General features: G+C 37.2%; 1 protein-coding gene across 2 annotated transcripts in view; it reads left to right on the plus strand.

The window, feature by feature from the left end:
* DIAPH3 (diaphanous related formin 3) overlaps positions 1 to 23,266 on the plus strand; it is a 571,929-nt gene that overhangs the window by 208,149 nt on the left and 340,514 nt on the right. For both annotated transcript variants that reach the window (XM_061171200.1, XM_061171201.1), the window contains 3 exons: positions 5,087 to 5,191; positions 7,829 to 8,131; positions 8,848 to 8,962. In XM_061171200.1, the coding sequence (XP_061027183.1) occupies positions 5,087 to 5,191; positions 7,829 to 8,131; positions 8,848 to 8,962 (523 nt within the window). The remainder of the gene's footprint in view (positions 1 to 5,086; positions 5,192 to 7,828; positions 8,132 to 8,847; positions 8,963 to 23,266) is intronic.

Genomic DNA, 23,266 nt, shown 5'->3' on the forward strand with positions numbered 1-23,266 from the left:
GTATTCCACCGATGCAGACTACATCAAGTTGATTGTGAAGGTATAATCCGCTGGTCCTGAGGCTGCTGGGAGAAATTTCCCTTTCTCTTCTTTGTTTGCACAGCTCCTGGGGTTCAGCTTTGGATTAGCTCCGCCTCTGCATGTAGGTCACCCTCTGGCGTCTGTTCTTCGCTCAGACAGGAAGTGTTAAAGTAGCAGCTGATTCGTGGGCTCTGGCTCACTGAAGCCGGGAGGAGGGAGGGGTATGGAATGCGGGGGGAGCCTGCAGCGGCAGAGGCCGGCGGATGTTGCAACAGCCTGAGGCGAGCCGTGTGTTCTCCTGGGGAAGTGTCCCTGGATCACCGGACCCTGGCAGTGGCGGGCTGCACAGGCTCCCGGGAGGGGAGGTGTGGATAGTGACCTGTGCGTGCACACAGCCTTCTTGGTGGCTGCAGCAGCAGCCTTAGCGTTTCATGCTCGTCTCTGGTGTCCACGCTGATAGCCGTGGCTTGTGCCTGTCTCTGGAGCTCGTTTAGGTTGTGCTCTGAATCCCCTCTCCTCACCCACCTGGAAACAATGTCTTGCCTCTTAGATATGTCCAGACTATTTCCCGGACTCCCTCCTGGCTCGCTGTGGCCCACTAGCCCCCTTCAGGCTGTGTTCACACAGACAACCCCAGTCCTCTCCCTGGGATCTGACCTCCAAAGCCCGACCCTCAGCTCCCAGCCCACACCCGCCCCGGCGGGTGAGCAAACAAGCCTCTTGGGCTGGTGAGTGCTGGTCGGCACCGATCCTCTGTGCGGGAATCTCTCCGCTTTGCCTTCTGTACCCCTGTTGCTGCGCTCTCCTCTGTGGCTCCGAAGCTTCCCCCCCGCCACTCCCCGTCTCCACCAGTGAAGGGGCTTCCTAGTGTGTGGAAACTTTTCCTCCTTCACAGCTCCCTCCCAGAGGTGCAGGTACTGTCCCTATTCTTTTGTCTCTGTTTTTTCTTTTTTCTTTTGCCCTACCCAGGTACGTGGGGAGTTTCTTGCCTTTGGGATGTCTGAGGTCTTCTGAACAGATCTTCTGTTCAGTTAGGTGTTCTGTAGGAGTTGTTTCACATGTAGATGTATTTCTGATGTATTTGTGGGGAGGAAGGTGATCTCCACGTCTTACTCCTCTGCCATCTTGAAGGTCTCCCCTACATTTGCTTTTATAATCATTTTTAGGTATACAGTATTCATATATGACTGGTGTTAAACTTGATAACTTTCTTAAGACATTGTTTTAAAATTGTAAGCTTTTCATGTAAATAGAAGAAAGACCTTGTTCAAGGTTAGTTTTCTCCATTTAGTCAGCAGTTATATGTCTTAGGTATATTCAGAAAATATTGTTTGCTCCATAGAAGATTTCTATTGCATACCATTTTGTATGTGTCAGCAAGAATTTTTTTCTGATAGCTTTATAAGGACACATGTAAATACTTTGCTTTAGGCAGGAAGCTATCATGGTTGCTAGACACATTCTTTATTTTAGTGCATAAATTTGAAAAATGAAGACCAGAAATGTCAGAAAGTACATAGAGAATATTGAGTTATCCACCTTCTTGTACAGATGCACTAATACATTTACCCTAGGGAATGAAATTAAGCAGAGCTTCAACCTTAACTGTGTTTCTTGACATTTTTGCGTGTAATTTTGTAAGCATAATACTGCTCTGCTAACTCTTTTGGAGAAGAAGTCTATCATATCAGTTTTTATAAAGTACGTCTTTAATGGAGATTCATTTTATCCCCAAGGCTACTGTGATTTGACTATAGATATAAAAATGCTAAAGCACACTTTATATTTCGTCTGATCCTTTTATAGGGGAAGTTGTAGAAATTTATCTCTTTGATAAGTAATACGGATACTCTCAGTATGGTCAAGTTAATTTAATAAGTTTTCTTTGAGTGTACTAATTATGACCAGTTGTTTTGATAGTTTTATTTTTATTCCTATAAATAATTCTTTTTCCATTTGCATCTTATTCTAAGGCCTATAAGATAGGATAGTGTACATATTGATATTGTAAAAAAGACTTCTTCATTCTTACTCTCATAAGAATTTAGTTTTTTATTTCTTGCTAAGTAGCAGGAAACATTGGCTGAGCAGTTGTATAAAGGAGAGTAGAGAAAATGACCTGTCAAAGATTTTTGAGGCTGGGAGATTGAGGACCTTTACTATATGATATTGACATGGTTATACAACATATAAAGGAAGGTGTGACAGAAACAGGCTCATGACTTCACTCAACAAATACTTATTGAGTTTAATTATAAGTATAAAGCTTTGGAAAGGTGATGAATAAAATAGAAAAGGTTCTCGCTATTAGTGAGCTTCCAGGTTGGTGGGTGTTATTGAGGTGTGTGATACTACCTTTTGATAATTTTGTATTACAGTGTGATAATTGTTGTGGTAGGAAAACCCTATGTGGTTTGTAAGCCTATAGATCTTGTGTGGCCAAGGAAGACTTACCCAAGGAAGTAAGAGCTAATGTGAGCCCTGATGGATTAGTGTGAGGCAACAAGGTGAGATGGCCGAGGAGGAGGCATATATAAATTTTTTTTTTAAATAAATTTATTTATTTTTTATTTTTATTTTTGGCTGCATTGGGTCTTTGTTGCTGTGCGCGGGCTTTCTCTAGTTGTGAGCGGCGGCTGCTCTTCGTTGTGGTGCGCAGCCTTCTCATTGCAGTGTCTTCTCTTGTTGCAGAGCACGGGCTCTAGGTGCGTGGACTTCAGTAGTTGTGGCACGTGGGCTCAGTAGTTGTGGCATGCAAGCTCTAGAGCGCAGGCTCAGTAGTTGTGGCACATGGGCTTAGTTGCTCTGTGGCATGTGGGATCTTCCTGGACCAGGGCTCGAACCCATGTCCCCTGCATTCGCAGGTGGATTCTTAACAACTGCGCCACCAAGGAAGTCCTGGAGGCATATATAAATTTATTTTGAATTTCCCAAAGGTACCTGAAGCTTAATACCTCCAAAACCAAATTCATCGTTCTTGCCCATAAATATGTCATTCCCTCAAATTATAATACTTTGTTGCCAGCTTGCAAAGCAACAGAACAATGTTGTGATCTTAGATATATTCCCCTCACTCATTTCCTTTGTTCAGTCAGACATTAATATTTTGGATTGTGTTAATATATATATATATATATATATATTTCTTTCCATTACCCTATTTTCTACCTTCATTTAGGAAGGGCTTCAGTTCTTGCTTGGATAACTTCAGTAGCTCTACACTCATTTCTATGCCTCTAGTATTTATCTTTCAGTCCATTGTCCACACTGCTCCTGGTTGGGTTTTCCAAAGTGCAAATTTGATTATGTTGTTTTCTTATGATAAATACTCTAATAGCTCTCTATAGTTTTTAGTTTTTACAAAAAAGAAGAAAGCTTCTTGGTTTATTGTGAAATTTCTTTCCACAGTTGCACTCCTATGTACCTCCAGCTTCATCCTGTGCAGTTTGTTCTCATACCTCCTTTTGTGCCCCTTACAGGGGATGGCTTGTCATTCATGTACACTCTGTGCTAATCACTCTATTTGAAATGCAAGCTACACTTCTCAGTTAATGACTCAAGTTCTTTAAACCTGAGATCAAGCATCATTCCTCCAGGAATGATGCACATGCCTCCAGTCTTTCTCTCTTTATTGCTGGTAATTTTCATAGATTTTGGGTGGTTAGTTTGCTTTGACTTTGCCACCAGACACTATGCTTACTAAACACAGTGATCATACTCTCCTAAACTCTGTACCCCTAGTCCCTGCTACTCTGAGAAACACATAATAGTCATGCTATTAGATATTTATTGAATAAAGGAAAATGATGGTATGGGACCAGTTATCAGGGTGTACTTAGATATTAGGTTAATGAGTGTGGCTTTTATAATGAAGCCACTAAAGGTTTAAGAGCAAAGGAGTCATGATATATGTGGTATCTTTTAGATGGAACAGCAGTATTCAAAAAACAAAGTTTGTAGAGAAGAAGATAATATTGGCTTTGAAAATACTGGAATGCTTTCTTAGTCTTGAAAAATGTTCATTAAGTTGGAAATATATTTATAGACTGGCTTACAGTCTGGAATGCAGATGTGAAGCTGAGCTGGTGATAGGGACTTGGAAGCCATCAGTGTATGGAGCCCCTAACCCTAATCCTAACCCTGAGCCCAACCCTAACTCTCTCAAGGCTACATTTGTGAAATATTTGTATTTTTTTAAATGATTATTTTTTTATTTTATTTTTAAAAGGCAGTCAAATACTTGTTCTTGATTATGAGACAGTACTCTATTTGAATTCACCTCTGCTAGTAGAGGTTTTTAGTCATGATGATGGCAAGGTGGAGCTGTTTGAATACAGGATGGTGACTTGTGATGAGTGACTGTATCAATTAGATAACTCATTGGATTCACCAAATTTTATTATTTGCCTTCCTCCCACAAAGTGTTGCACTAAGGACTTGAAAGACTAACTTATCATTAATTTCCCAAAGATTAATGATAAATAAAATGGACTTTATCCTCTTAAACTGTTGTTGAAGGTTAGAGCCTGCATCAGGTCCTTAACCCTCATGATGTTGTAGTAAGAAAAAAGAAAGTAATTGATGCATTTACAAAGTGGAGTTATTTATTAATAAAATATTAAAGTGGAATTCTTTTAAATCATGTTGATAAACTTAAGACAAGTTTCAAGTATAAGTTTTTGCAGGTAGGGGTCAGGGAATTCAGTACAATGCCTAGCTCTCTATTATTTTACACAAAGTTGCAATGATATTTAGGGACTTTTAAGAAAAATGCCAGGGTTCTGGATAACTGTGGGCCCAGTTTGTTCTGCTGAGAGGAGATGGTCACAGATTTCATTTCTGGCTTTGTCTGCTCCTTTGCAAATGAATGATTTTGGTGGGACCTGGAGGGACCTAGAGAAAAGCTGTGGGTGACTTAGCAAAAACCTACCACTCCTTTCATAAAAGTTTATGTTCTACCAACAGATCATTAGAATCAAATTTCTAGATGAAGAATAGTGCTTTTTATTTTCATCTTTCTCTCTTTCTTGTGTGTTTTTGTTTTTTTTTCTTTTTTCCTTTTCAGTTTGAAAAAGAGTTTACCGACCACCAAGAAACTCAGGCTCAATTGCAGAAAAAAGAGGCAAAGATTAACGAGCTTCAAGCAGAGTTACAAGCTTTTAAATCACAGGTAAAATACCATCAACCTGGAGTGAATTTGGGTATTGAAAGCTCACCAGGGGAACAAAGGTCGTATCATATCTTCATAGCATCAAAATGTTGAAACTTTAATTTCCCTTGTATGTTTTCATATTATTGTTTATATGTATTTCTATTCTGCTGTGTTTATTTTTAAAATTATTTTGCCCCTTTTTTTCTGTTTGCATTTTTAAGAATGTCTAAACTTTTACTAATCTGCTTCCTTATGTTTCGTTTGGGTTTTGTACCTGATGTCATGTGTTTGCTAGGTAATTAAGCATTAAGGGTAAGAAAGTCTTTTATTCTTAGATTTGTCATTCATCACTGATCTTTATCCCACTACAGAAAATTATTGCTCAAGCTATTTATTTTTCAAAACCTTCAGCCTATGGGTACCTTGCAGTGAAAGATAACCTCTAGCTGAATGAGAACATTTTCTGATAATTTTTCAATTTCCAAAAGTAAACAGATTTAAAACATGACAAAAAGAGCAAATCTGGATTATGGAGCAGATAATACATACACTCACATACGCTCTCTACACATAAAGCATTTAGGTAGCAAGAAATACATCATCTGCATGTTTTAAATGGATGAAAGTAAGGAAGTAGAATTTTCACAGCTAAATTTTTTCATGTAGATTTACACATAAGATGATGAGCAATAAGTATAGTTTTGCTGTTTTCCTTTCATCCTAATTTATGGTTATGTTGAAAAAGTCTTAGGTATACTATTTCCTATGTTATTTTGAGAGTTTGTTTTCTTTTATACTTTAGTGTATAGTTTTGTTGCAGAGTCTGTCTGAAGATACCCTAAGAGCTATCTGTTAGTGTTCAGTTTTGGAAAAAAACAAAATTAGAATCTATCTACAAGAAAATTCTCAATGATCATCTTTCTTTAGTGCTGCAAGAGAAGGTACCACAATTTATTGAAAGTTTTCATCTTTCTTATGTGGCTCTTTGTCTCTCATATTAAAGAATCATTTGTGTTTTTAAATTTCAGATTGAGTTATAGACAATGGCTGAAATATTCATGAAAAGTTTTTCCTGGTCTGGGCTAGTATAAATTTAGACTTTCCTTTCTTTTTAATTTTTCCCAGTTGAAGCATTACTCGTAAATCTACTCTAGAAAATTTCAGTTTATAGAAAACATATTCACCATCCTTGGATATGTTATTGCTGCATGTGCTTTTATATAAAATGGGAATATATTTACATTTTGAAACAGATTAAATCAAGGAATCTCCTGTGTTGTTTTAAATTGTGTACAATGATGACCTTTGTTTATGTCTATTAGAGGAAAGCCTGTAATTAGAGACTTGACACTGGACACAATATTCATTTTTGAATAACAACTGACAAATACTTCCTTTGGATAAGTTTGTATTTCTCATGAAATCTATGCATTTGTCTCAATATACTTCTCTTTGATCAAAGCTATGCTGATTATAAAGGTTATGAATAAAATATGTTTTATTATCTGTGACTTCATTCCTTCAGTCACTTAACAGCCAAGTACTGTTAGGTGCTGGGGATAGAATGGGGGGCAAGGTGGTCACAGTGTCTGGCCCCCTCAGTGATAAGTCTGTCACACCCATCAAAATCTAGAGCAGAAATTCAACCATACCTTTGTTTTAAGACATTAATTGTTAACCATAAATGTATACTGAGTGTGAGTATAATGTACATACATCCTTAACATTGAGAGGGCTGTGCTATTCATGATCACAGCAACCCAGCATAACACTAAAGTGATTCTTCTTTATACTTAATGTTTTTTGATAAGGCATGTTTTTTGACTGTGGTCTCAACTTCTCTTAAATACTTTTTCTTTGTGCTGACCTTGGATATCGATTTCAAGCCTTTATACATGATCTATTTTCCATAATTGTGCCATAAAACTTTTAAATGATTTATTAATACTCCTATAGCTATATGGCTCAGAGTTGAAGTTAGTAATTTCAGGAAATAACCATATCACAAAAAATTATTTATCAACCCAGATCACCTTTATGATAGTAAAAATGCATCTATTGTTATTATGCCATGGAAACATAAGGACAGAAGTGCCTAGTGGTCACAGGGACCAGATCGTGACATGCTCTTGCAGGTCCTACTAAGAATCTTAGATTTTTTTTCTCAAGGGCAAAGGCACGATGTGGCAATATTATTTACCTCTCCTTTTCTGGATCTTATTTTTTTTCACTTACCACTTAAATGCTGGTGTCCTGTAGAATTCTGTATATAAACCTTTCCTCATGCTACATACTCTGGGTGAACATATCTACACCCATGGCTTCTTCAGCTGTCCTATAGAGACTGCTGACTTTCAGATCTTTTAGGCCCATATTGCCATTTGCCTCCTGGACATCTCCACCTGGTTGGCCATAACTACCTCAAAACGGGGAGTAATATTTCTGACAATTACATTTTTATGGAAACAAAAGCTATAATATTCTTAAATTGGGAAAAAATATCTTTGAAATTTTGTTTTTAGGTTAAACCACATGATGTTACTGAAATTCAGTTGTTTTTGGTTTAAAATAATACCTTATTTTTGAGAAAAGTGTACTTCAGCGTGTTTTGTAGAGAGTTCTTTGTCATATTTCTTCTTTTTCCTTCCCCTATAGTTTGGTGCCTTGCCACCTGGTACCTATTTGCCTTCTTCAAAAGAAAATGAAACTGGCAACGCAGCACTTCCTCCACCACCACCACTGTCCTCTTGTGGAGGTGTGCCCCCTCCACCCCCACCTGCACCCCCTCCCCTTCCAGGAATGCCCATGCCATTTGGTGGTGGTCCTGTGCCTCCACCACCGCCCCTGGGATTTCTCAGTGGACGAAACTCTCCCCCACCACCAACCCTGCCTTTTGGGTTAAAACCAAAGAAAGAATTTAAACCGGAGACCAACATGAGAAGATTGAATTGGTTAAAGGTAAAATGGAAATAAATAGAGAAATAATACTGTTACCTAGATTAAAACTTAAATATAATTGTATATAGTTTCCAATGGGAACCCTATTCAAAATGACATTAAATAAACAGGCATTATTTTAAATAAAAATGTGGAGTCAAAGCCCTTTGCTATTGACTAAAGCTCTCTGGTTTATAAATTGGGTAGGAGTTGATGTTAGTTGTTACAATGGGATTTGATTGTAATTAAATTGGCAGTTCAACATTATTGTGGTTATACTCTGTATTTTGAAGTGTTTTTCAAAAGTACAAAAAAATTAGTATTCTTAGGAACTTTTTTATGTTGGTAGCATTGGGAAAAGTATTACTACTTGTCAGAAGTGGATAGTTAGTCGAAACATAGGAATTCTGAATCCTGCAGAATGATGGTTTCATGGTCACATAAATTGAGCATTGCTAAAGACTAGGAGAAGTATAATTGAGAAGAAACAAACTTCATTTCATTCAACTTCAAATCCCCAAGTATTTGAGAGTGGAACCTTTTTTTTCCCTAATAACACCTTAACTTCCTGCAGAACTTGTATTTCACTGAACATACTTTGGGAGAAAATCTTACAGAGATTACTTCATAAATATCTGCTGGCAGCTCTGGGGCACTGGGTGTATACATGGTGATTGGGTGTGGGAGACAGATGAAACACTCAACTGTTTGTGAATCTGTCTTCTCTCTGGCTGCAGATCAGACCTCAGGAAATGACTGAAGACTGTTTCTGGGTAAAAGCAAATGAAAATAAGTATGAAAATATGGATTTGCTTTGTAAACTTGAGAATACGTTTTGTTGCCAACCAAAAGGTAAGTTTAATATCTTGGTTATTTGTTACTCTTAGTATTTTAATATTGTAACTTTTTATATGCTTACCTTTAGAAAGTATTATTTGTGTCATATAAATGGTATTTTTATGTTACTAATGGATAAATGAATAATCCAATGAATAATCTGAAGTTAATTTTTTATATAGAGTATCACTTGAACAATTTTTAAAATACAAATGATTTAATACAAAACTTAAAAAAATTTCTTTATAATACCTTCTTTGAAGATATTCTAAATTAGACTTTCATAAAGGAGGGTATTTTCAGAGAAAATTTTGGTGTGAAAATTCCCTGTAGTCAATGAGAAATAGAAAAATGAAAACAAAATGTAAGTCTTCCTCTAGTCAGAATTGTCCCACCCTTTAATGTTACAGTGACTATCACATAATTAATTAGTATGACTCACATGGGATAGAAATATCAAATTTATAGAGTATCTTGAAAATTAGTTTGAAATAGAGTCTATGAGTAGATTATAACATCTTTTCATTAAATGCAATGGAATTCACTTTCAAAAGCTATCACAGATAGCTTTTACCTGTACAATGTGATTTTTCTCTTTTTAACAATTATATTTAGGAATTACTCTTGTCTGAAATTTGATTTTGTCTCATCCAGTGTCATGGGCCTACCACTTATGTTTCAGGGCTGATATGCACATACACTGTTCAGTTCATTTTTAAGTAACACATTTTAGGTTTGTAGTACAAGGCACTTAGGTCAGTCATTATCTTTTTTTGTTTGTTTTAATTATTTTTAAAAATTATTATTATTATTTTTTTAATTTTTGGCTGCGTTGGGTCTTCGTTGCTGTGCACGGGCTTTTCTCCATCTGGATGGAGATGGGAAGGCTTGGTGTAGACAGAAGAATTGACTTCTTAAAGTGCCCACTGTGTACTAGGCACCATGCTAGATGCTTTATATACGTGATTTAACTTGATCATCACAGCAACCAAAGGATGTTGGCAGATAGCAAAAAAATCATTTGCTTTCCTTTGAAATGCTTTCTAAAATATAAATTAAAAACTTTTAAAAAAATAATTGTAAGTTAGAAACTCTAAAAGGTAATTGTAAATTAGATTTCTAGAATTTGTGTTAAATCCAAAGCCTTTATCAGATATTTTGGAACACCATTGGTCTTGACCAAAATAGTAAAAATGATATATTTTGATCTTTGAAAACCAGGGGCATTTTCTTAGCAAGCTTATTATAGGAAAACTTGTGAAGTAAGCAGATCTTAATTTTATCTTTTGATTATGGAGAATCAAAATTTTCTTTGAATAAGATTAGTGCACTCTTCAGGCAATCAAGGAAAATATATGGCAGTTAAAATGTGTATTTACATGTAAAACACTTCAGAATTTCAGATTTCATAATCTGGAATTGATTAGTTTTCCCTCTGCTTTTCTAGTAGGTAGAAAGGGTGGTACCTAAAAGCTATTTAAGTAATTCTGCGATCCAGCTTCTCTCTTTTTTTTCCCTCTTTACTCTGATTACTTTCTTAATTAATGAGGCTCAAAAGGGAAACTTGTTAGCATGTCTTTGATTTAGCTGTAGTGTTAGCCCTAAATGAAATAATTGGACCTTTAAAAAATTCTTGTCATCTAACTTTACTCTGACGATTTAAGGTTGAAAAAAATCAACATATTTGCTCAATCTAATACTAGTTGTAAAGGTTAAGGTGAGGAAATAATGATCCTTTTCTGAATATTCCATATATCAGTGCCTCTCTGGCTTGGTGCATGCATCCACGCTGCCCTGAATCTCTCTTTGGTTTGACTTAGAGGCTGGCAGAGGCTATGACTTCTTTTCTCTCAGCTCAAATGCTGCTTCCTCTTTTCTGGGACAGTAGACGATATTTCCATGATCAACAGAAAGATGGGGAAGCCCAGGGTTGTAACACGGGACAGTGCCAACATTTCACAATGCCAACAGGTGGTGAGCTGAGAAGGTGACTATTTTTTGGTTTGGATTTTAAAGAATAATTCCTAGAAAGCATTATTTGAGGAGCCTTAAGTGTTCTTTTTGGAATTATTAGTATTTCATTAGAAAAGGCTATTAACTGCTGCTTTCAGAAAGACAGGACTTCAGTAGATATTTTATAGGAAAGGTCAGAAAGGAAGGCAAGAGAAAGGTGCCTAGAAAATTTTGACAAGACAGAGGGCTGGTGGATAGGTTGCTCCTTGTCTCTTTATTCGTGGCCTGGCTGCTAATATTTGCCTGTTTCACGTGACACCAAAGGTTACTTTGAATCAATTTTGTCATTTCTGCAGAATTCAAAATTAAACCTATTATTCATTGTTGAGTTCCAGGTAGAAATATAGTTGCTCTCCACTCTCTAGCAGGCAGGGGGAGATAGAGGCATGGGCTGCTAGTTGATTGTCATCATTGGCTTGCATCACAACTTGGCAGGGAAGGACAAAGAATTCAGATTACTGAAGAATTGTGGATTTTTAGAGAAAAGATTTTTTTTTTTTTTTTTTTTAATTGAAGTACCTGTTTGGACTAAGAACCAGGGCTCTTTCTCTGACATAGTTGAATGTTCCATTCCAGGCATTTTAAATGGTAGATGCCAATCTTTGTGCTTCCTAAGCATTTGAAATTGGCAGAAAGGAAAAAAAAAAAAAAAAAAAGGAACTGAATCCAATAATCTAAAAAGAACCTTGGGATTTTCTCTCATGTTCTTTATTTTTTGTCACTAAGTATGGCTATTTATTTTACACTGCTTTAGGTTTATGAGACATTTAGGTTAAGATTGTTGGGTTTCAGAGGTCTCATACCCTGGGAGTTGGAAAAGGAAGAGGAACTAATAACCCCTACTGAGTACCTGTGGTATACCAGCCCTGAGCTGGGTCTTCTTCATGTGACATTGTTTAATCTTTACCACATCTCTGCTGAGGTTTTTCTCTTGGTCTACGATTGCAAAACAGTTCTAACTCCCCACAATAGCACCCTGCCCCACTGTCTCATAGATGGAGCAAGGTGTTCTTGGTAAGCGAGTTGGACATTTCCTCTTAACTCATGTTGCCCTTTATTATAGTTCTTCTTTTTTTTCCAGTTAGATTTTACTTACTTTGCTTTCTAAACTAACCCCCTCCCTGTGACTTTTATAGCATTGCTTCAATGGGGCATGTCTTGTGTCATATCTGAAGGAGTACGGAAACCCCCGTCTAAGCCATTTCCTATGAAATCAACATTTTTTTTTCTGATTCAGTAGTATCATTTTCTTTTTTTTTTTTAATTCATTATATTTGTTTATTTATTTATTTATTTTGGCTGCATTGGGTCTTTGTTGCTGGGCTTTCTCTAGTTGCGGCAAGCATGGGCTACTCTTTTGTTGCGGTGCGTGGGCTTCTCATTGCAGTGGCTTCTCTTGCTGCGGAGCACGGGCTCTAAGCGCACGGGCTTCAGTAGTTGTGGCTTGTGGGCTCAGTAGTTGTGGCACATGGGCTTAGTTGCTCCGTGGCATGTGGGATCTTCCCGGACCAGGGCTCGAACCCATGTCCCCTGCATTGGCAGGCGGATTCTTAACCACTGCGCCACCAGGGAAGCCCATCATTTTCTTTTTTATACTTTATTTCCCTATTAAGTATCTCACTTTGTTTTCCTTGCTTCTCTCCATCCTAAACTTCTGAGATACATCTTAACTTTCCATAGTTTAGATTCTTTTGAAAATAGCATGTAGGCATTTTTCCTGATCATCTTTTTCTTTTCTTTTTCTCATCTGCCTCTTTAATTTCTTCTGCTTTTTCTCTTTATCCTATTTGGCTACCGTTGTTCAAGTCGGCAAGTATTTACAGGGAACACGTTGTATGTGAGGGCTTGTGTTTAGCACTGAGGACGCTGTGGTGAGGGGCCCTGTACTCATGTTACTCTGTGGCCTCGGTGAAGTGCAGTCAAGTTCGCAGGTGAAGTCTAAGAACAAGGAGTGGGACAACCAGTGCTAATCTTGATTGTAGAAAAGACTGCCATGTTTTACTGTCTCTGGCTTCTGTTAAGACTTAACAAGGTTATAAAAAACATTGTTTGTATATCTCTCAGAAATTTAATCACAGTGTTCATATACTATATTGAACATTTGGTATCATCAAAATAATGCTAATGACCTGCATATTTTTTACCAGAGTGGAAGCATCTGTTGGTTAATTTTTACAGGCTGTTGGAAAATGGATTAACGTATACTAACAGGTTATTGGTGTTGGATTTATCGACTAAAATTAATATTAATTACTTTCATTATTCACAAACTGTTAACTTAATAGGGATTAAAGGGCTTTCTGAAAGTATATGAATAGTCTAATTCTCGTAGACTGATTTATTATGAAAATGTGATTCCACAATTGTTAACTTTCTGAAGTAATCAAATTTTATAACAGGTGCATCATATTTGCCAGATAGGGCCAATAAACTGGTTTATAAATAATTTCTCAACTGAACAGTTATGGCATATGGAAACAGTTAATGGATTATGTACTTAAAAACAAATCAAGCTTAGATTTCTGACATCATAGTTCAGTGGACAAAGTATTGAGGTAGGGAGTGATAAACCATGGAGTATCCCAGTGACTTGGCTGTGTTCAGTTTGTTGCTTTGTATCTGAAACACAATTTATTCCTCTGTATGAACCAAAGTGTATAAAAAATCCTGAACTACCTCAGAAGCCTACATTAAGATGAACAATATAATTTATAACAGAAATATGATTCTTGGGAGCATGTTAATACAGAGATGATGCCAAAATGAATGTAACATATCTTCAACATCTTAAAGGTTTCTGAAAAGACATTTGACAAACACTAATTTGAGAAGATTGGGGAGGAAGTCAGTGGCGAATTAAATATTTTCTCTAGGGATTTATTTTGGTTCTTGTCTGTGGCTGAATCTCAAAAGAACTTAAGGAAATTATGAGATAGGTCAGGAATGTCTTGCTTGTTTCACCATTAGAGAGTATCTCATTGTTAGCAATTATATTCTCTGTTGGGTTGCAAAAGAAACAGAAATTTATTCTGAAAGCCTTAGAGAAATAAAACCTAAAGAGAGAGCGTAAAGAAAGGGGTTATTTAGGTTGGAGCCACAGGCAACTTTCAAGTCCACAAAATGCTTCAGTTACACACTTAGTTACCCAGCATATCTTTGGCATGGTGTGATAGAAGGTTTAAGGGTCCCTGTAAATAGACATGTTTCTTATATATTGTACTGATGCTATAAACAGAAAAGGAGGAGGCTTGGAATTGTGTGTACTGTATTGGGGGGGGTATGCGCATAAACATGGCTTTTTTTCTTTCCTTTTTTTTATTCTCTTTTTTTCTTCTTCCACTGGAGAAAGGAATGGTATTAGGGCACTGGATTCAACTAGTGTCACTTGACTAGTGGTAGATTGGGGGATGCTGTCTCCCTTCCGTATTACAAGTAGCTCATCTTGGTATTTTAATTCTGGTAGCAGTTTTCAGTGGTGCGCCTGTAGCTGTCAAACCTTAACAAAATTGTAAAGTCATTACATTCCATTGTCATCGCTTAGGATTTTGTCTCTTAGGATTTCTCTTCCATTTCCTGCATCTTCTGTCTTCTTCCCCATTTACCCTGGCATCTCTTGTTGCCCTCTGATTGCTCAAAGTGCATTTTTCGATTGCCTTGTCTGCAGTCTGTTCTATCACTCAGGACTCCCACTCATAGTTAGTGCACACCATTACTCTCCTGAAAATATAAATGAAGCTCCTCCTTCTGAATGTGCTATTTTAATCTTAAAATAATATTTTGTAAATCTAGCCATTCACTTCCTCTCTTCTCTACTCTCTCTGACCCCCATGCCCTCCTCCACACACACCACTTGCCAGGCTTGGAAGAGAGAGAATCACATGGAGTTAGCACTGTACCTGGATCCATCCCTGGAGCACAAGGAGGGAGTGGGATCGTGGTAGGAGAGTCATAAGGAGATAAGCGCTTCTTGCTGGATTCCATGCTATAGGAATTCGATATTAAATAAACAGTGTAGAGGGCAGACAGCAGAAGCAAGAAAAACTATAATCCTGCAGCCTGTGGAACACAAACCACATTCACAGAAAGATAGACAAGATGAAAAGGCAAAAGGGCTATATACCAGATGAAGGAAAAAGATAAAACCCCAGAAAAACAACTAAATGAAGTGGAGATAGGCAACCTTCCAGAAAAAGAATTCAGAATAATGATAGTGAAGATGATCCAGGACCTCAGAATAAGAATGGAGGCAAAGATCGAGAAGATGCCAGAAATGTTTAACAAAGACCTAGAAGAATTAAAGAACAAACAAACAGAGATGAACAACACAATAACTGAAATGAAAACTACACTAGAAGGAATCAATAGCAGAATAACTGAGGCAGAAGAACGGATAAGTGACCTGGAAGACAGAATGGTGGAATTCACTGCTGCGGAACAGACTAAAGAAAAAAGAATGAAAAGAAATGAAGACAGCGTAAGAGACCTCTGGGACAACATTAAACGCAGCAACATTCGCATTATAGGGGTCCCAGAAGGAGAAGAGAGAGAGGAAGGACCAGAGAAAATATTTCAAGAGATTATAGTCGAAAACTTCCCTAACATGGGAAAGGAAATAGCCACCCAAGTCCAGGAGGTGCAGCGAGTCCCATACAGGATAAACCCAAGGAGAAACACGCCAAGACACATAGTAATCAAATTGGCAAAAATTAAAGACAAAGAAAAATTATTGAAAGCAACAAGGGAAAAAATGACAAATAACATACAAGGGAACTCCCATAAGGTTAACAGCTGGTTTCTCAGCAGAAACTCTACAAGCCAGAAGGGAGTGACATGATATACTTAAAGTGATGAAAGGGAAGAACCTACAACCAAGATTACTCTACCCGACAAGGATCTCATTTAGATTTGATGGAGAAATCAAAAGCTTTACAGACAAGCAAAAGCTAAGAGAATTCAGCACCACCAAACCAGGTCTACAACAAATGCTAAAGGAACTTCTCTAAGTGGGAAACACAAGAGAAGAAAAGGACCTACAAAAACAAACCCAAAACAATTAAGAAAATGGTCATAGGAACATACATATCGATAATTACCTTAAACGTGAATGAATTAAATGCTCCAACCAAAAGACACAGGCTGGCTGAATGGATACAAAAACAAGACCCATATATATGCTATCTACAAGAGATCCACTTCAGATCTAGGGACACATACAGACTGAAAGTGAGGGGATGGAAAAAGATATTCCATGCAAATGGAAATCAAAAGAAAGCTGGAGTAACTATACTCATATCAGAAAAAATAGACTTAAAAATAAAGAATGTTACAAGAGACAAGGAAGGACACTACATAATGATCAAGGGATCAATCCAAGAAGAAGATATAACAATTATAAATATATATGCACCCAACATAGGAGCACCTCAATACATAAGGCAACTGCTAACAGCTATAAAAGAGGAAATCGAGAGTAACACAATAATAGTGGGGGACTTTAACACCTCACTTACACCAATGGACAGATCATCCAAAATGAAAATAAATAAGGAAACAGAAGCTTTAAATGACACAATAGACCAGATAGATTTAATTGATATTTATAGGACATTCCATCCCAAAACAGCAGATTACACTTTCTTCTCAAGTGCTCACGGAACATTCTCTAGGATAGATCACATCTTGGGTCACAAATCAAGCCTCAGTAAATTTAAGAAAATTGAAATCATATCAAGCATCTTTTCTGACCACAACGCTATGAGATTAGAAATGAATTACAGGGGAAAAAAACGTAAAAAACACAAACACATGGAGGCTAAACAATACGTTACTAAATAACCAAGAGATCACTGAAGAAATCAAAGAGGAAATCAAAAAAAAGTAAAAAATAAAAAATAAACAGTGTAGTAAATTCTTTTGTAACAGAATAAAAAACTTTCTGTGGAAATAACTTTATTGTAATTTTATAACTTTGAATTTCATAAGTTAGGTTTGGAGGTGATTATATATTCATGTGTTTAGGTAAGCTGGGTGTTGTTGTTGTTTTTTTTTTGGTCCCTTAAGGTTAGGTCATTTGAGCATATGCTCTGATACCTTGAACATTTTCTATGTTTACCACAAGCTTTCTTGGCTGTCATCGCATCTGAGGAGAATGCCAGTTTAGAGACCTTTGCTTATCACAGCTCTGACTTGTCTAAGTAGGTGTCTGTGCCTTAAAAGAATGGATATTTCAAAGTCAGACACACACTACGCCAGGAGTTCTTAACTTGTGGCCTATGAACTTGGATAAGAAAAAAAAAAAATAGCATCATCACTTTCATTAACCTCTAACTGAAATTTAGTTTTTCGTTCAATGATAAATATAGGCAACAAACACAGCAGTACCTATGTCGTTTTTACCTGTAAGGTTCATAGGTACTTTCATATCACATGAGAATTGCTTCAGGTACATTGAAATATCATTGAAACTCATCACTACTTCAAAATTAGAGTAGTTATTAGACCTGCAGCTAGACCTTGTTACTTAAGACATTAATAAAGAAGCATATTTTGTCTGTTGGGTCCTCCAGGAAGCAGATGCTGAGACGTTGAAGTGCAGGAGGGTTTTTTTAAGGGGCAAGGGATGGGTAATGCATGTGAAAGGTAAAAGGTGGTTGAGAGCAGGACTAGGCAGGAAGAACCTGGGACTATGATGCAAATCTGAGAAATTCTCAGCCAACGCAGCTGGGAGGGAGTGCTGGAGCCCAGAATGCCTGCCAGAGGAATCCCAGGTTGGGCCCTGATGGCCAGGCCTGGCTACTTCTGCCATGCTCAGTCCTTGGCTGGGGCTCCAAAATTGAGGAGGGTCCTGAGGGTGCTCACGGCTTGGAGCCTGTCAGCTAAGTGTGCTCCTTTGTAACCGAGTGGAAAGTTCTTTCCTAAAGGGAGATCTGAGCAGTCCATCTCCATGGTTGCCAGACATGTTTGTTACCAGTCCATAAACAATGCATTTTAATAACTGCGTTCGAGAACAATTTGCTTCCTTTGAAATCTTATGTACTTAAATTATGCATTTAAAAATTATTCTGAGAAGGGGTCTACTTCTCTGATTGCCAGTGGGCCTCCATGGCAAAAAAGGTTATGGACCCTGCTGCAGCATGTAGAGGTGGGAGTGAGGTGGAGGTCAGGGGCCTCGCCTCAACTGCTGCCTATTCACAGGTATGTGGTTTTTAGGTTTGTTTGTTTTGTAATTGAAAGGGCTAGTGTGTTATTTGTAATGAGATATTTCATCCAACTTAGAATAATTTTTTATGGTGGTTCCAACATCTGACCATCCATTTTTTAAATCCATGTTAATAGACCATAATGCATTTGTTAATAAAAGCATATATCAAAAATGGAAAAAAAAATAGAAACTTATTCCCTAATTAGACAGTAATAAAACAACAGTATTAATAATGTGTCTTTCTTTTTAGCAGTTATGTTTACTTCATTTATATCATTTTATTTGCTCCCCAAAACAATCCTGCGAAGGGGCCCAGGCAAATGTTGTATACATACATTTTATCGGTTAGAAAAAGTTGTGCTCTTCAAGTGAAGTTCAGCTAAAAGGAGCCGCCTCTGTGAATGGAATACAGATCTGAGTGTAAAGCCATCTCTCCTTCTGCTATGCCATGCTGCTTCTCTGATTAAAAGAAATCCTATTATGTTTTATTTAAAGTGCTCTTCTTTGATTTAAAATAATTTTCCTCTCATCTCCTGCCACCTTACCACTTGCCCCACAGCGGTTCATCCTCATCCTGCAATTTATATTAAAGGCTTTAAAAACCTGCCGTTTTTTATTAAGACCATCTTTCATCATTTGGTACCTCTCTTCACTTCTGTAAGTATTTGAACTGTAAATACTAACATCACGCTGTGGAGTCTGCAGGAGAAGTGAGGCACTGTGGAGTCCACCTACAAGTGTGCGACCCCAGCCCTTACAGCTGTAGCTCTTTCCTCTCTAAAATGGGGGAGATAAGATCTAGCTCATAAGTTTATTGTGAGGATTATATAATGAATATTTTAAAACATCTTTTGCAATGCCCAGTTCATTGTAGTTGCTCAGGAAATTTTAGCTGAACTTAAATTCTGAGAATGCAGGCTCACTTTTACTTGTAATGTTTTGTGTATCATCTCTGAATCTTCCATAATGGTAACAAGTTAAATGACCTCCCTCCAGCTTGGCCTCACTTCCTTTTTTTTTTTTTTTAAATAAATTTATTTATTTATTTTTGGCTGTGTTGGGTCTTCGTTGCTGTGCGCGGGCTTCTTCTAGTTGCGGAGAGCTGGGGCTACTCTTCCTTGCAGTGCGTGGGCTTCTCATTCTGGTGGCTTCTCTTGTTGCGGAGCACGGGCTCTAGGCGCGTGGACTTCAGTAGTTGCAGCATGCAGGATCAGTAGTTGTGGCTCGCGGGCTCTAGAGCGCAGGCTCAGTAGTTGTGGCGCACGGGGTTAGTTGCTCTGTGGCATGTGGGATCTTCCCAGACCAGGGCTCAAACCCTTGTCGTCTTCATTGGCAGGCGGATTCTTAACCACTGCGCCACCAGGGAAGTTCCTGGCCTCATTTCCATATGAAGCTTTCTAAACCATGAAACTGCTCTGTTAACGGACCTATGTTAATAGCCACTTATGAAGACTTTTAGAATACTGGTCTGTACCTCTTGTTTCTTTCATTTTTGTGTACATCTTAACTGTCAAATGCTTTATTAAGTTTCTGTAGAGAAGGATCTGTTGAATCAGGAATAAATGTAAAGACCTGTTTGGGATTTTATTTCCCTCTTTTTTTAAAAGTTTTTCTGTGATTTTTTTTTTTTTTCTTTCAGTTTATGTCGTTAATGGAGCTGGTGCCCATTAATGGAGCTGGTGTGTAATTTCATGAACTTTAAAAATTGAAAAATTTAACTTTGTTTTTCTTGGTGTGATTCTGTTTTAGAGCATTGAGCTGATGATTCGAGAGTGATCTTGGAAAGCTCATTCAGTTCTTTATAAAACCTTACTGGATCGTGTTAATAATTCATTATTTTTGACACTTATTTACAGTTTCAACCTAACGAGGATGGTACGGACAGCTTAATGTCATTGTGGAACTGGGGCGCATTAAGGCGTAGGGAACCTTTAGTTGATAGGCAAATAAGAGTACCAAGTAGAACTGATGGCCTAAATTCCCCCCAGGGTTTGCAGGAAGGATGATAACTGTTCATCTTCTTCGTTTCATAGAGTCATGATGTTCACAGGAGTGATAATTTCTCAAGAATAGGTTACTCCTCCAGCTCTGTGATGTAAGCTAAAGAAATTATTTAGGTCACCTGTATACAGTTGTATTTTATACATATGGTTTAGCCTAACTCTTGTTTCCTGAACTGGTGACAAATTAAGGAAATACATGAACAGATGTCTGGAACTTAACTGAAAATGGGTGTTGGTATTTCTTCTTCTCTGACAGCCTGTCTAGTAATAGATAGAGGAGGCAAAACTCTTGAAGTGAAAAGTGTTTATCTCAGAATGACTCACAGCCCCCAAATCTAAGATTGGATGATGAACTTAGAAACTTACATGCTGCATTAGTGTATGTAAATTGATCTTTTCTGGTGACTCTGTGAGAAAGTTTGCCTGCGGGAGACAGTACCCAGTTAAAAGTGACTTAAAAGGGAAGTCGGGTGGTTGGTAGTCCCAGAGTTAGTAAATTCAGTATCCCAATGATGTCAGGACTCTAGGTTAGCTTCTCATCCGTTTTCTTCTCTTTCCCTCCAGTTTCAGCATAGTTTAGCTGGCAAAGGTGGGAGGAATTATTATGCTCACAGGTGGGGCTTTGTCTTAGTTTTTTATTGCTGCTCTAACAAATTACTCCAAATTTAGCAGCTTAAATAACGCAAATTTACCATCTTACAGTTCTGTAGGTTAGTCTCACTGGGCTAAAATCAAGGGCTATGTTCTGGAGGCTCTCAGGGAGAATCTGTCCCTTGCCTTTTCCAGCTTCCAGAGGCTGCCCACATTCCTCAGTTTGTGGCCTCCTTCTAGATTCTTCAAAACCAGCAGCAGTGAGATGAGTCTTCTTCACCTGATTTCCTTGAGTACATGTTTCTCAGACTCTGACCTATGTCGGGAGAGGTTCTTTAAAGACTCATGTGATTAAATTGGGCCCATCTGGATCGTCCAGGAGACTCTCCTAATCTTAGGGTCTTTAACCTTAACCACACTGGCAAAGTTCCCTTTTCCATGTAAGGTAAGATGTTCACAGACTTCAAGGATTAGGACGTGGACACCTCTGACAGAGGAGGACGGGGGTTGGGATAACTGGATGCCATAAAATTGCTGCATTTCACAAGGTACTTGGCCCTGTTGATTCCGCTCATTAAACTTATGTCAGTCTCCTTTAGCCCTGCATTCCCTTTATAGGAATGTCATTTTTGGGTCCTGGGGCATTTTGGCTTAACTGTTTAAATCATTTGTTCTGTTCACTAAATGTTTATTGAGCTTTGGATCTTTACTAATTACACCAACACATGTTTTTGTTACCACAGCCAAGTGCCTTTCCGGAGTTTTAGGAAAAATCCTCATATCATGTCTAAGTGCCAGGAATGATTTTTCCTCTTCTTTATTTAAATATACTATATTTAATTAATGTGAACATGTATCACAGCCTACTGTATATTTTCCAGTTTGTAATGTATACTATTAATTTCATTTTTTCTAAGATGTTAGTAAATTCTGTATATATGTTTTTACTTAATTTTTTTTTTTTCCAAGCCAGAAATACCCTTCAAAAAGCTAGGGTAAAGAACCACTAGTATTTAAAAACAAATTGGTTCTTGACTTTCACTTGTTACTATATAAGGAAGAAAGAAAGACTGGTTCTAATTTAGAAAAAGAAATGTGTTACATTTTATACATTATAAACTTTTGGGAGATGACTGTTTCTATATTGCTTTGTTGAAAAACTTAATTCCCTCACCTTAAAGTTTAATTATATTTTAAAGTACAGATTGTTACTCTTGTTTTACGATGTTTCACAACATATTTTTATCTGAATAATATTTATTATATTTATGTAACATTTATATATTTATAAATATTTATATAATATTTATATAATAGGGACTTCTGGAAGAGGGACCTTTTCCTAGTCCAAATATTACTCAGACCTAATATGAACATACAGTTTCATTACAGGCTGGGAAATATGTTATTATAATTGCATATTTCACTGGATAATTTAAATACAATATATAAAAAGTTTATTTTAATTGGAAAAATTTCACCACTGAGGGAAATCACATTTATCAAAAGATCTAATACAACCACATTTCACACAAAGTAAGCAATTTATTTTAATTTAATTGTTGGCTCAGTTACTTGCCAGTCTACTCTTCTGTCATCATCTTGCCTGAGACTCATTCCTCCTGAAGCAGAGGAAGGGCTCTTCTCCCTTCTTTAATCTTCTTTTCTTTTTCAATTAGAGAACCAATTATTTTTGAGGGTTTCACAGGTCACAGTGGGATAGTTTGGCGTTCTTGGTCCCGTTAGTGTGAGATTCAACCCAGAAGCGTTGAAATAGCCAGTGGGATAATTGTGTTTGTTTTTAAATGATGGACATTAGTTTTTAGAGCTTTTAAGTTTTTGTTTAAAAACTATCCGTTTTCTGAATAATATTTTTTAATTTTCCCAAGTTTTATTTAACTTCATTTAAAATCTTATCTATCTGTAAAAGTGAATATGAGCTTTTAAAATTGACCAGTCATTTGTATTTCCATTAAACTTATCTGCTTTCAGTACCAATAGCAAGGAAAACAGCAGTTTGTGTCAACTTCAGTGTGGTGACAGTACTTTTGTAATAGAATTTACTCTATATGTGTGTATATGTACATATATGTATATATACACATATATGTATATATCTGAAAGAATACTGTTCCGTAGACTAGGCAATCCAAAAATGACTAATCAGTGGATTACTGGTTTTTTTTTTTTTTTTAGCTATCATTTTTCCTCAGCAAGATTGTTGAGTGCAGAGAACGAAACTGACATGATAGTCCCATGCCCACTTTTGTACCTCTGAGGTGTGCTTTGTCAAAAGAGCCATTTTCGTCAGTGTGTTCTTGATGAATAAGTATAACCTACAATCTCAATAAATCAAAATTTCTCATTATTCTTGATTATTCTAGAGTTATAAGAAGGCCAGAACAGCTGGTGGAAGCAAAAAAGAATGAGAGAAAGGAACTGACTTACAAAGTAAAGGGGAAGTGGGTGCTTGCTCAGCTCCTAACCAGGCTTGGTCCTCACATTATAAGA

Source organism: Eubalaena glacialis, chromosome 16 (assembly GCF_028564815.1).
Source record: "Eubalaena glacialis isolate mEubGla1 chromosome 16, mEubGla1.1.hap2.+ XY, whole genome shotgun sequence".
NCBI lineage: Eukaryota > Metazoa > Chordata > Mammalia > Artiodactyla > Balaenidae > Eubalaena > Eubalaena glacialis.